This window comes from Leuciscus leuciscus, assembly GCF_965113295.1.
Source record: "Leuciscus leuciscus genome assembly, chromosome: 24".
Taxonomy (NCBI): Eukaryota; Metazoa; Chordata; class Actinopteri; order Cypriniformes; family Leuciscidae; genus Leuciscus; species Leuciscus leuciscus.
Window position 1 is genome coordinate 17,084,855 of NC_138723.1, and position 15,253 is coordinate 17,100,107.

Sequence of the window (15,253 nt, forward strand, 5' to 3'; positions counted from 1 at the left end):
TCACAAATGGTTCATTCCCTCATATAACAGCATATTAGATGCAGCTTTATACACAGAGTGGTTCCTCGTGAATTACACAAACCTCAGTTAAGCTCAATAAAGCTGATGGGCATCTTCTAACCAGACAAGCTAATGCAAGAACACTGCTACATTATTACATCTGACAGTAAGCTGAAAATGTGGGCCAAGTCTATTGAGGGCAGGAAACCACTGGTTTCATAGGTCTTGCTTCTCTGGGAGATGCATTATGAATGGGATGAGTGTGACAATGAACAAAGGGAAGGATGGAATGTGTGTTTAGATGTGGAAGACGAAAAACAGAAAGACTGTGGAGGGTGAAAAATGAAATTCAGGGAGAGAAGAGTCAGTGAGGTGGATAATGGAGAAGAAGGGCAGGGAGAAAGAGAGAGAAAAGGCAAAGAGAGGTGCGTCGGTGACCCGGGCCACACTCATTAGGCTGGATGCCCAGACGGAGTGTCCAAGTGCTGAGATTCTCTCCAATTTACATCAAAGCCCCTGGGACTCAAGACCAGGCTCCAAATCGAGTCAAACGTTCAAGTGATGCAGAAAAAGAGAGGTCTGGCCAACTGGGGTTAAGAAAAAATTAATTCTGAGAACACACATGCCAAGATGGGCTTGTGGGACTTGACCAAACAACATCATGGAGCAATTTATGTTCTAAAATTGAAATATGCAAATCTAATGAAAATGAAAATGAAAATGAGGGAAAGGAACAGGGCCGGGTCGACTTTGATTGAGGTCTTCAATGTGATGTCTGTTAATCGGAGGGAAACGTTGTGTATATGCTCACTGTCTGCTTCATGTAGGAGTCTTGTTTTTTGCATACTAACAGCTTACTGGCTGATGATGGGTTATTGGTATTTTATTCGGAATATTCTGTAATACGAGGTTCTGTACACAGTACGAAAAATATCCGTAGAAAAATGGATAATGTCCTGGCAGAAAATTACCAGTACTTTTCCGTTAAGTTTTCCGACATTTCCTTCAACCCTAAAACACGACACAATGCAATGTGCAATTTAAACTTAATTTAAAATAAAGGTATAATGCCTATGATAAATCAATATGAAAAAATTATCTCATATTAACATTATGTTGGTTGTAGTTTTATGGACTTTTTTTAGATAGTAAAAATACTAAATGTTCACTTCATGTCTTATGATCCAGTTAAAAAAAAAATCTGCTTTGTCATCACAGGAATAAATTACATTTCAAAACATATTACAAAAGAAAACAGTTATTTGAAAGTATAAAAATATTTCACAATATTACTGTTTTACCACATTTCTGATCAAATAAATGTATTCTTGGTGATCATGAGACTCCTTTTAAAAATATTAAAATAAATCTTCAACCATAAACTTTTTAACAGTAACATATTGGACCAAAATCTGACCAGCCTGTGAATAAAGCTAATCTGAATCAATACGTAAATGTATGAATATGCAAATTCAGCCATTTGTTTCATTAATGCTGAATCAACACTGTAAATGTAAAGATCTTAAGAATGGCATTTCTTGTTGGCCACAAAATATCCCCAAAACTGAAAACGCTGGTGAAATGTAACAGTGGAGATAAGGGTCTGAGGTCAGAATTAATATAGCAATAATGGACACATATCTGGACCTGCAGTACAATAAAAATGCTGCAATGTGATGTGATTATAAAAAGTCATTGAGACTAGACTGGATCTTCCACTGACAATAGTTCAGTGTGACACCGGGGGTCAGACAGAGGATACTCAATATTAACATGATTATGGTATGGACAGTGCATCACAGTGCCAAATGATTTCCTAGCTGTCTAAATGATAACTTCACACTGACGTCTAGGCCTACTTTTCTTAAAATTAATATAATTTAAATTAAACAAAAAGCTTATTAACTCTAAGTCTATCCCAAACCATAACACTGAACATTTAATATTTTAAGAAGTGAATAAAGACATTTCAAGCCTCTTTACAAAATGATTTTTTTTCTTTCTTCCAGATTTAGCTAACTTCTGTGTATATTTTATTATAGCTAGTAGTAGTACATAAACTTACAGAATACATTTTTAAACACACAACCCCTAGCTATACAGATCCTTTTGTATGTTCTTCTCTTGCGGGTTTATCCGATTTCTCTTTGAAATCAGCCTGAGGACTTGAAAATGAAAATTGTTTTATAATTTACTCACCCTCAATTGTTCCAAACCTGTATTAATTTCTATCTTCTGCTGAACACAAAAGAAGATATTTTGAAGAACGTCAGTAACCAAACAGTTGATGGGCCCCACTGACTTTCCATAGTATTTATTTTTTCCATATGGAAGTCAATGGGCACCATCAACTGTTTGGTTACTGACGTTCTTCAAAATATCTTCTTTTGTGTTCAGCAGAAGAAAGAAATTCATACAGGTTTGGAACAACATGATGAGTAAATTATAAAACAAATTTCATTTTTGGGTGAACTATCCCTTTAAGTAGACTCTATCTGAGAGTCTAGCCAAGATTGTACATTTATCCAAGCATCTTTCTCATCGTCTTTCATCATTGTTACTGGAACAATAGCTCTGCTCTAGTTTCATGCCCGTACAACACCAAACACATATACAAGTGCTCAGAGATATAGAGCATGCAAATCAAAAGTGATGCGGCAGCGCTGGAGCATCCGCCCCTGGCATCTCTCTCACTTCCTTTTTCCTCAACTGTCCTCACTCTCTCCCTTTCATAATGTGAATCTCTTCTTTCCAGGTCAGGCAGAAAGGATGGGATCTGTCTCTAATAGTCCTCTCTTATAGTTCTGCTTGTCTCGTTACATCAGCTAACTGGATGAAATGTGTGTGAAATTCTCACTAAGTCACATATTTAAATTATGAATGCCTTTTAAATTAAATTCAAAATTTGAACTAATTTTGAAACGAGTAAGCAAACAAGATGTAAGCAGAATTAAAATGCGGAATTTTTTAGGTATAAATTACATCCTAATATCAAATATTAAATGGTCATCTATATATGAAGAGTTCAGATGCAAAAGCCTCTAAATGCCATCTATAAGAAAATTTCAGATGGCATTTAGAGGCTTTTGCATCTGAACTCTTCATATATATTCTGAATTGTACACTTTTACACAAGCACAAGATACATTCTCATTAAATACTGTATGCGGGAGCTGTAAATTGAGTTATGAACATCTGTAATAATAACAAACAGATAAACACTCTCACAGGCACCAAAACCCACATAATACAGGACGGCTGAAATCCCATCAAAACTTCTTAGTGCTGAAGAGATGCTTAACCATCATTTTGATGAGGATAGCAGAAAAGGGACATAAGAAGGGAGAGATGGAGAGAAACGGGAGGATTAAAACATCAGAAGGTAAAAATTCCACCCAGACTGATGTCCTGTCCCAAAGGGAAAAAAAGGAATAATCCTTCCCTTAAATGGACAGCCTGCACTTTACCACCCACAGAGTTCTCCAGTGCCACACACACACACACACACACACACACACACACACACACACACACACACACACACACACACACACACACACACACACACACACACACACACACACACACACAGTAGCTGAGTAAGCAAATGTATACTCTTACCAGCTTGTTTGTCCTAAATATATACCTAAAGGTGCTGATCTAGGCCCAGCCTTCAATAAATAAAGCCAGATTGACCACACCATAATTCTGAGATCTTAATTTACCAAAACATGTTTATTTTTATATTATGGCGGGAACTTTCCTTTGACGTCTACTTTTTTAAAGTGAGCTATTAATAATGTTTTACATCCATGCCAGATTATTTCTCTATTTTGTTTGATTTTAAATATTGTATTTCAAATTTTTTATCTTATTTTATGTTACTTATTTTATTTTTACTTTTATGTGCGGTCTTTTATTTTATATATATATTTATATAATTTTATATATAATTTTATTTTGTCCAACCACAGCATTATTCTGAGATCTGAATTTACCAACCCTCGTTCATTTTTATATCACGGAGGGAACTTTCCTCTGACTTCTATTGTTTTTATATTGGGATATTAATAATATTTTAAGCCTTTTATTTTATGTTTTATTTGTATTTTTAATTGAATTAAATATATATATTTATTTATTTGTTATATCAGGGAAATGCCCCAGGCCAGAATCAACTATCCTCTATGCCTTAGCTCTGATGATTTCAGGTTTTACTATCCTTGTGGAGACATTTGATCACTATTAAGATAGCAAAGCCTGACCCCCACACACAGAGAGCTATAAAAGAAGTAATTCCCATTCTCAAACATCAGACATGGCTGAAAGGTCAGCTGAAGACACTTAAGAGCTTCAAATAAATGGCTAGTGATACAGTTGGCACAAATCCTGAGAAAAAACCTCTGCCCCTAGAGATCTGACCTGAATATATTGAAAAATAATTCACAATTGGTCAGAAGATTACACATCTCACGCACAGAATCCACATCTACACAGAATCCACAGACAGACGGTCTGTAAGGGCAAATGAGTACAAAACAAAAATGATATTAAGCCAGCGGTATTATGCAGTTAAACAGAGCTGATTCTGAATGCTTCATAAGGATGCTGAGAGTTATCAGCGACGCAGACATCCACACACACACGGCTTTGTCCAATCACCCCTGCACTCTGGAAAATCCCACCCACTCTCCCGTTTGCCTCCAGGTGTTCATTTCTTTCTCAGTACGCCCCCCATTCCAATTAATGACTCTAATTGCATCCCTTGTCTAATGAAGTCAGACAAAAAGGGAGAAGACTGTTTTTACCAGCTCTGAAATAACCTTAACCAAAAAGCAGAGGTCAGGAATGAAAACTGCCTCTGGTATCCAACATGACGCTTCACAACCTGGTAATAAAAAACATGCAACCCTAAAGCAATGATAATGCCGCAGAAAACACTCAGGTTATCGAGAACATGCCCTGGCCATAAAGTCAAAAGACAAAAGAATTACTTTTTATAAAGAAAAAGTCTATTTTTAGTCTCCATTTCCATGTTAAGAATTTTTTGTTGTGACATTATTTTAATGACAGTTAAGCACACTGCCCTTGTAATGCTAAATGAATCTAATTTTTATTAGCATTATAATTTAAACGAAACAGCTGTTTTTTTTTAAGTATTTATATATCATTGTAGTGTTTTTTTTTTACTGCATTTCATTTATGCAAATTGAAATATATATATGGTAACACTTTACAATAAGGTCTCATTTGTTAACATTAGCTAATATATTACTATTAACTAACATGACCTAGCAATGAGCAATACATTTGCTATACAGTATTTATTAATCTTTGTTCATGTTAGTAAATTAAAATTCAGTACTGTTCACTTAAGTTAACTTATTCATAAATAAACTAATTAACTAATGTAAGTTAACTAATGAAACCGTATTGTAAAGTGTTACCCATATATAATTTGATGTAATTTATCTGAATGTGTTGTATTAATGCTGAAAAGATAAATAAAATATATAATTATATTTGATTTATTTTTTGCAGCATTAATTTAATTTGATGTCATTTATTTTAAATACCTGAGATTACATATATGTACAATATAAACCAAGTTTGCACATCAACACAGTGGTAAAACAAAACACATGTACCACACTACAGACTTCTGCAAAGGATATCACATCTCAATTCAACATATAAAATGAATCAGGCCAAATAAATCATGTTTTTCTATATCTGTCCACTTTCATTGATGTCGTTTTAAAGTGCATACTACATGCATAATAAAAAAGGGAAGAGCTCAACTCACCTCAACACATTTCCAGGTGTAAAGATGTTTCTTTCTTCCTCAGTCTGATCCCCTGTGCAGCCACACCTGTAACGGTCATTTGCATGTGCGTTAGCATTTGAATTAGACATTTAAATAACTGCTATTTAAAGGAGCAAATCCTCAAACCCCACGGTATACTAATAAAGCAAATGTGAAAGTGACTTGTGTAGTAACACTGAGGACTTGGCCAAGAACACTCTGAACTTATTATTATCTCGAGTAATAACTCTGAGTGGACTTTTTATTCCACTTCCTGTTTACACTATGGTGGGAATGTCTCACAAAGTCAGTCTTTCAGTTGCACTCATCTGGCATGTGGAACTGTGGCTGCGGTTTACGACTGAGCAGGCTGGACTGTGTTTTTTTTTAGGGGAAACAAGTTGACTATGTTAGTTTTGAAGTAATTTAGTCTGATTCTCAGTTTCCCACTGTTGTTTGAGACCCTGGATGGGTCTTTAACATATAAATCTAGCCCTGAATTGATTGGCTTGGCTATTGTATTGATTGATTGATTGGCTAAGGTCAGTTTACACCAGCGATCAGTTTCTGTCCCATGACTACAGGATCAAAGGTCAAGCTTTGTAGTCTCCGCTGTGAGAACTGGCCAAGACTTCGATAAGAAAATTAGTAACTACATATAAGCATATTCCCTTGATGGTGTGCAAAGTTTAACATACTAAAGTTTTGATGTCAGAAAAGTAGTTGAATGCCATTTAAATTGACAAACATTATTATGGATGCATTGCACATTTTTATAATTTACTATATTATAAATTGACTTGCAAAATTATATATATAATTTTGCAAGTCAGTTAATGTCAGTTTATATAGGCCTACTTTGTATTACTTTTGCCTGCCTTTTAATAGGGTTCTATATACAAACATAAACATACTATATTTAAACACTGATGAGCCAAAACATTATTTATGACCAGTCACAAGTGAAGCGAATATCGTTGATAATCTCCTAACAAGGTCTGGGTAGATTAGATGGTAAGCAAACAATCAGTTCTCATAATCAATGTGTTGGATGCAGCAGAAATGGGGCAGGAATTAAGATCTGAGCGACTTTGACAAAGGGACAAATTGTTAGGGCAAGGCGACTGGGTAAGAGTATCTCTGAAGGCTTGTGGGTTGTTCCTGATCAGCAGTGGTGAGAATTTACCAACAGTGGTCCGAGAAACAAACCACAAACCAGCGAAACGTGTTGAAGGCTCATCAAGGCTCATCAATGCACGATGGCAACGAAGGCTATCCCGTCTGGTCCGAGCCAACAGAAGGTCTACTGTGGCACAAGTAATGCGAATTTTAATGATGGTTATGGGAGGAATGTGTCACAATACACAGTGCATCGCACTTTGCTGCACTGTTGAAAGCGACTACAGTGCGCACGCGAGAGTCCAAACTGGACCTTGGAGCAGTGGAAGAAGGTAGCCTGGTATGATGAGTCATGTTTTCTTTTACATCAAGTGGGTCGGTCATGTACGTGTGCACCGACAAGTCGGTGGAGGGAGCAGCACTGCTGGGAAACCCTGGGTCCGACGATTCATGTAGACATAAATTTGACACGTGCCACCTCCCTAAACATTGTTGCCAACCAGGTATACAATGGTGTTCTCTGGAGAAAGTGGCCTCTTTCAGCAGGATAATGCACCTTGCCAATGGTTTGAGGAACATGAAAGAGTTCAAGGTGTTGCCCTGGCCTCCAAATTCCCTTGATTTTAATCCAAATTGAGCATCTGTGGGATGTGCTGGACCAATAAGTTCGCTCCATGGTGGTTCCACCTCACAACCTACAGGACTTAACCAAATATCTTGCTGCCTGATACCACAGGACACCTTCAGGGTTCTTGTAGAGTCCATGCCTCAACGGGTCGGTGCTTTTTTGGCAGCACAAGGAGGACCAACAGCAAATTAAGCAGGTGGTCATAATGTTTTGGCTCATCTGCAAATATAATGTACATGTATATACACACAAACATTCCTTTTTAATTATATATCACAATATTTATTTGTTTTTATCTATTCAAAATCCTAAAACATTTCAATCAAATTTAGAATTCTTTGAAATTTGGACCACATAACATTTATTTAAATGTTATTTCCTTTTAATTTGTCCGTGTATAACTTTCTTCCTTTTGTATCACATTTCATATTTTCCTGTTCTTCAAGCACATTGATCTAACAAGGTCATATAACAGCAGATGTTAGTCAATCCACTTGATCTGTGGAGAAAATAGGCCAAACACACACTTAATGGGTTATGGCATGTTGACTCAAATTCTCTCATGCCCAGATGCTCAGAAACACTTAATAGTTCAAAAGAAAGAATATCATAATTGGGATGGAATGAATGATATTTGAGTCAACTCACTGTCTCAGTAAGAGTAACTTCAAAGGGGTGCAATAAAAGCCCAGAGGTGAAGCCTGTTTTATGTGTCCTTCACTTTACTCCTGCCATATCCCGAGAGCTGAGCAGAGAGGAACATTTCTCAGGTAGTAAAAAGTGACAGAACTCCAGTGAAAGTGGACCACACAGTGATCCTCCATCTTCAGACATCACAGGCACAGGTTATTTAGAGGTTCTGGCTGAATAACACACATAACTGGGGGGCAAAGGTCTGGTCAGGAGGATTCTGCAGTCAAAAGTGAGCATTAAATGACCCCTGGCCCGTAGTATAGAGTGCCATGTATGGCATCTGACCTATGGCTTAGACATCTAGCATTGGTCCAAAAATATCCCCAGACTGAAAAATAGCCAATAAACTGTAAAAATCAGAAGACACATTTGGTTGAACTAGAGAACTCCTGGGCAACATTTTGAAGGTACCTCAGATATCCTATTGACACTCAAGGAACTTCAATATGTATATCAAGAACCTAAAAATCTTTTTCTTTATATGCAAAATCTGGAATAAAAAACTAGGATTAGAGACAGGTGTAATCAAACAAAAGCATCCCATTTCAGCTGTTACAAACTGAGAAGTAACAAAGAGATGGGCTATGATCAAACGTGTTAAAAACGTAAAGCCAAAACCCAAAAACAAGGGCTGAAAAGTCAATAAAATCACCGTAGGTTCTTAGAAGCACAGTGGCCCTTATGTAACGTCAGCATCGAACCAAAACAACCCCTCAGATTCGCACTCGCCTCCCACGGTGATCCAGGACATCAAGATGTGTTGCTAGGAAACAGGGGTCCGAAAAAACTCTCAGGTGGACATAATCAGTTTAAAAATAATTAAAAGACCAAACAGCATCAGATAAACTTTAAAACACACAGATTCTATAAATGCAGCCTAATTTAAAATACATAAAAAAATCTTACCGACCTTAAAGGTAGAGTAGGTCATTTCAAACAGGCTAGCAATAGCAGGCTAGCTTTAAAAGCATAAGATCCCACCCTCCCTTCAGAGCGCTCTACAAAGCCACGCCTCCTTCAAAACACATGAACGCACAGCGTCTGCAAAGCGTCATGAGACGAGACGTTGTTAAATTACCTCATGCCTCAAAGCACTTAACATTACACTAATAATGAATGTAAACAACTTACAGAGCTCTGGTTGTACCACTTGACTGCTGCAGATTAATTTCACCATTGATAGTGTTAGTGTTGATAGATAAAATCACATAAATCCGAGCCTGAGGACGTGAACAGCTCCGTGTAGAATGTCACGGGTTGCTATCTCGTAATTAACGACATGGCGTGAACGCAGCATAAGCTTGTTGTTTTGGTTCATGAGGAACTGTAAGAAGCGCTCGGTGACTGTCTACAACTCTGCATAGCCTTACGGAACGCTCTGATGACATGTGATGTCTGAGCGAGCAGGTTGCGCGGAGGTATGAAAATACATGATGACAGGCAGGTAGGACATCATATCGTTGCTTTCGGACCGAATGATTGGACTGTTTTTTGGTTCTGTGACTTCCACATACGATATAAGTACATATACATAGTATAACAAAAAAGTGTTTATGAAACAAATTTCCCACCTTACCTTTAAACTTTTGAATGGTAGTGTATATATATTTATATATGAGCCTAACAAAGACAAATGTTTGCTTATGTATTATTCTTGAAGCAAGTGTGCTTTAAGATTTAAAAAGTGGGAACTTTTTGGTTTGGACAAAATTTCTACCATTAAAGCCTCAAGCTAAGCTTTTATAGAACGAAAACAATAATTATCGTCAAGCACATGCATGAGCAAGGCAAAACGACACCATGCAAATATATGTGTTTTTTACGAATGCTTGCCGTATTTGTGCTAATTACACAAGACTGTAAAATCACAGTAGCCTATTCATCTACACAATCTCACATGCAAAGTCAGTGTTTGTAGGTGACGCTGTAAAGTCTGACCATAGCCACACAGATGATGAAAGGGTTTGGAACATTCATTTATTTTAGAGTGTGGATGCTTTGTATAAGACACAGGACCTTGTTAATGTTTGTTGACATCATGTGAGGCCTTATGACTTGTGCCTTCTTGCTCCAGTGGGATGGGCGGCTCCTTCATTATTCATGATTCGCCTTGCTGATGCTATTTATACCAGCGTTTTGACTCATCACGCTCCAGTGATTCCGCTTCTGGAAATTTGTCCATGTGAGGACCATGATTGTACTTCCTCAATACATTTTAAGGTCTCTGTGCTGCTGCATCTGTAATAAGAGGGCAGAAAAACTCATCACCAGCATCAGAAATTATTTATCACAGTAATTCTCCTAGTTTTATTCCTATTTTGGTAATGCATCAGAGTAGTCGGCATAAAAACATGTAGCCTAACCATTAAACACACAGAGTATGAAATATACATTGTGTAGACAGTAAAATAAGCATAATAAAGATGGGAAAAAAGCTAAAATGTTACATTTTTATCAAAAATATGAGCATTCTATGTGCAAATTTGGTATTTGAACTGTGAAACTCATCTTGCAGGTCTTCGTTCTCTGGGGAATCTCTTTTCGTCTGGAGAGAGGAAACTGGAAATGCCAAGTTTCTTCACATGGGAGGCTGCCCCATTAAAAGAGAAAGAGGTTTTGGAGCATGTAATTTCAGCAGCAGTCCACTGGCCATCTGTGAATGCTGGCCTGCACCGGGCGCAGCTGTTTAATAGCAGTATCAAAATAGAGTCAGATGTCAAAGGCGCGACCACTCATTTTAAAATCATATTCATAGAACAACAATGACTTCAATCTCAAGTGTCTCCCAAATCCGAGGGGTTATACTAATATATTCCTGATGAAAAAATATCTTAAAATCCTAAGGTTGGCTGGTCTTCCAGCCTGGCCAAGCTGCTGTTCACAGAGCCTGCATGGCCATCGTAAAAACGCCCTTTAAAACCTCAAAATTCTCAAAGCATAAGATATGATTTTGAAGTTGACTACAAATTCAATACAAGTAAGCAATTTCATAAGTACACAACTCATAAATAAAAAAATAAAAAAACATTACAAACTTTCCGAAATTACTTTCTTGAAGACGCTTTTTTACGCACAGTCTAATCGCAAGAAAAGTCTGCCATCTAGTGGTGTTTTCCAAGCAATGACCTTTCTTGGCTCCAGAACAGTCAAACCAGTTACACTTCCCTAATAAACATTTCCCATGTTAACCACGGCTTCCAAAATACCATAATACCAAAAGAGAATATCCTTCCAACAATGTAAGCAGCTTTTTTTTTTTTTTTATGCTAAAAACATTTTAGAATTTCTGAGACAAAAATAAGTTAATATTTCATCACAGAAACATAAGTGTTACTTTATTAGTGGTTCAAGCATGAAATGCTGAAAACCTATTGTAATTATTAGGATTTTTTATATACTACTATAGTATTTATTATTTTGAATTCTTATTTTTATACTTTTAGATGTTTTAATTTTAAGTTTGTAGATTGTGCTTGTCATTTTTATTAGGATTTTATACTTCGATTTAGCTTTAATACAATTTTTAGCTTTAGTAATTTTAGTAACGTTACTTCAATTTAAATTTATTCAGCTTTTTTTCAGTTACCAAAAATGGTCATATCAAACACGGACCAGAATCAGGTTTAATAATATACCCAACGCTATTCATTTTTACCATCATACAGCCCATAAATTTAGTTCATAAAGACACACACACATAGCCAGCCTGATCAATGTTTATTGAATAAAGCAGAAATCAGAGGAAATGTACATCACTTTGTAACTGAAAGAATGCAGAAGGGTCCCACACGGTACAGGAAAAACAGCTTTGTGTGAGGCTAAAGAACAATTCTTTAAGAGTTAACTTGCTAACAATAGATATGTATTCGTCAGTTTACTGTGCTTAAGTGCTTACGGGGGGGATCCACATTGGTCACTAATATTTCCAAGCTGGCTCTTCGATTAGAGCTGGACTCTACTCAGTGATGCCTATAACACCACAGGCCAGACGACCTCCAGCGTTGCCAGTTTTAAGACTTTCGTCATTGTTTCCCTTACCCAAGTCATCCTCCTTCTCATGGATCTACACAGAAAATACACAAAGTCTAATGTTGAACAGACAGTTATTGCCAATAGATGTGCCGCTGATTATAAAACCACAGAGTTGTTTTCTTACCACCATGGTCCTCCCAATGATGGAGTGTTGCCCTGACAGGGTCAGCATTTTGTCCACAATGTCAATTTTTGCAACCCCATTTTCACCAGCTATCACATTACCAAGGTCTCCGACATGCCTATGAGACACAAAATATTACAGTAATAAGACACATCTACTAGCACAAGGCTGCTTGAAATTATACTGCATGCAGAATCTTGCATTTCAATTCTGGCTGCAAAACACCTGAAAATAACTGGCATTGTGATTTTGTTTTCAAGCAATATATATTGTGATATTAAAAAAAAGATCTGCACAATATCTGGAGTGTATCTGCACAGAAAATTTATTTAAAAAAGCTGAAAAATGACATTTTTACTCTGAAGAGAGCCCACAGAAAACAAAGACCTGCAACCCACAGATGGGTTTCACTTTTTTGTGTGTGTGACTGTGAACCATCCTTAAGCGCTGAAAGATTTGGGAAAAACAAGAAAAATATGGATGTTCACACTTGGATATATTCTTTAAAAACAGCTTAAACCTAGTATTTATATATATCTCCTGTAAAAACACTACTGCACAGTAAAATATAATGCTCTTAAAAGGAGGACTTTTTTTTCACAGCTCAGGACAGTCACTAATGAAGGGTTTGCCATCAGGAAATCAGCATTTTCATAATGTAATTTAATGTGGATCAAGAATGATCAGCGATATTTATAGCTCAGGCGATTGGTTCAAAAACTGAGCAACCACCATTGAGAGGAATAAGAATGCTAACGGACAGATTACTTTATTACATACCAGGAAGCAAGTCATTTGAGGGATTTATGCAAATCTGACAACTTTGGGCAGACAGAGTTTGTACTGTAACAACATGATAGAATCGGTCAAGCCATAAAGCACATTGATAAACTCACCTGACACTATCAGTTGGTCCACCGTGAGTTTGTTGGTGAGGGTTGAAGTGCGGACCTGCACTGATGCAGCCTGTGATTAACAGAGGAAACAAAATCTTAGTCTGTGTTCATGTGTACATTTTCTGGTTGCTGAACCCCACTCGATAAGAAAATAAAGACATCTAGATCAAAACCAGTGGCATGTCTTTTTTATTATTATTATCAGTCGATAAGTTTTTGTTTGGCCAGTGTGTCAAAAGCATGATTTTTATTTTGAAAGCAATTTGTAAACTAGATGTACCGCATGGCGGTACAAAATATGACCGCCGCTCAGGCCTGCACTGGCTTTCCACAAAAATAAATGACGTGGAGCAATTTGGCTGTATTGCGTGTTTATGTATATACCTAAAAAAAGTAGTAGTATGTGCATGTCTGTCTGTCTCTGTGTGTGTGTGTGTGTGTGTGTGTGTGTGTGTGTGTGTGTGTGTGTGTGTGTGTGTGTGTGTGTGTGTGTGTGTGTGTGTGTGTGTGTGTGTGTGTGTGTGTGTGTGTGTGTGTGTGTATTTGTATGTGTGTGTATGGGTGTGTGGGGTTAGTGGGACTAGTCTAGTGGGGCTACATGCCCACCAAATTTCATGTTCCCCGGTGTTTCGGTGTCCCTGGTATCGTTGACGAAAAATTCAGTAGATGACAAAAAAAAAAAAAAAAAAAAAAAAAACTTTGACAATCCCTATATGACCACTTTCGCTAGCGGCGGTCATAATTATGGAGCGCAATGCATCGGCCATACAATTTTTTTTTTTAAATCAATATCAACCAACCACTTCAGTCCTAATAGGATTAACCAGTACATAAAAGGTCAGTGGAAGGAGTAATGGTGCTTACCGTTTGTGTTGTCTCCAAAAGCATGGACATGGAAACCATGCTTTCCAGCAGTAAGGCCAGTGATTTCACCTGAGAGCTTCACTGGAGTAGTGTCACTCTAAAACACACAGATCACTCATCTGGTCAATGATAGTTTCATATCACTTCAGAAAACATACATTTACTGCTTGACATGATGAAGATACATGGTGCTAGCAACTCCAAGTTAATGGGTTTGATACAGAAAATGGCCAAATGTATACCTGAAATGCAATGAAAGATAAACAAAGCCTAAAATGTCACAGTGCAAGTCATATTATAATAAATATGAGCTTTTCAACCTCTACATCAGTACAGTTTGAAGTTCTGCCAGCATTTGATGTGTGCTGTGAACTTGGTCCTATTTGGCAAAATTTACAGCAAACAGAGATAGAGGAGCAGCATATGACTCAGCAAAGCTTTCCCTTCTAGTTATTTCATGAGACTTTTTCAATGACACAACTGCCGGCCACTAAACGCCCCTGTGCGCCCCTAAGTCCCAATTTCAGGTGCAAAAACATAAGGTTATCATTTGCATGTAACGTTATGCGTTTATGAAGACAAATTATTAGTATGCACAGGGCCGTATCAAAGGTCATACTGAGCTGCATTTAACGGTTACAATGCATTTAGAATCGTGAATCACGTGTAACAGGCCATTGTAGTTCATTATCAGGTTTGGCCATCAAATTGTGCATGGTATCAGCAAAGCGAATCCCGTGCAATCGCATATCACGCCCATGTTACGCTAATCTCACAGTAATGCACGGTTAACTCTTAAATCTCACTTGCAGAGTTTATGAAATGCAATGTGCGTGGTTCCAGGCTAACTCGCTGTGAGCGCTGCTTTTCATAACAAACGCCGTGGAAAAACACACGTACACAAAAAAAAGTGTTACCTCTTGCTCGAAATAAACGGTTCCGGTTACTTCCCCGGTGCCTTTTAGCACACAAACGGCCTTTTTCGCCATGTTGCCTTTGGATTACGCAAACTGTGAAGTTGTGAGAGTGAAATAAACCGACAGTGTTTGATAAGAGGAGGCGCGTGGGTCGATCTGACCAATCAGAAGGCT

At 37.4% G+C, this 15,253-nt stretch overlaps 1 protein-coding gene across 1 annotated transcript; it reads right to left on the bottom strand.

The window, feature by feature from the left end:
* Positions 1-11,948: 11,948 nt before the first annotated feature.
* On the bottom strand, positions 11,949-15,238 carry sod1 (superoxide dismutase 1, soluble). Its single transcript, XM_082157436.1, has 5 exons — positions 15,080-15,238; positions 14,163-14,259; positions 13,299-13,368; positions 12,403-12,520; positions 11,949-12,309 (listed from the first exon to the last, which is right to left on the bottom strand). The coding sequence occupies exons 1-5, from the start codon at positions 15,149-15,151 to the stop codon at positions 12,202-12,204; spliced, it is 465 nt and encodes a 154-aa protein (XP_082013562.1). The 5' UTR covers positions 15,152-15,238; the 3' UTR covers positions 11,949-12,201.
* Positions 15,239-15,253: the final 15 nt, after the last annotated feature.

Excerpts from the sequence above, each read along its gene's own strand:
- sod1 (XM_082157436.1), bottom strand. The coding sequence starts at position 15,151 with ATGGCGAAAAAGGCCGTTTGTGTGCTAAAAGGCACCGGGGAAGTAACC. Across the intron at positions 13,369-14,162 it reads TTTTGGAGACAACACAAACG|GCTGCATCAGTGCAGGTCCG; the intron begins GTAAGCACCATT and ends TGTTAATCACAG. Across the intron at positions 12,521-13,298 it reads GGACCAACTGATAGTGTCAG|GCATGTCGGAGACCTTGGTA; the intron begins GTGAGTTTATCA and ends TGTGTCTCATAG.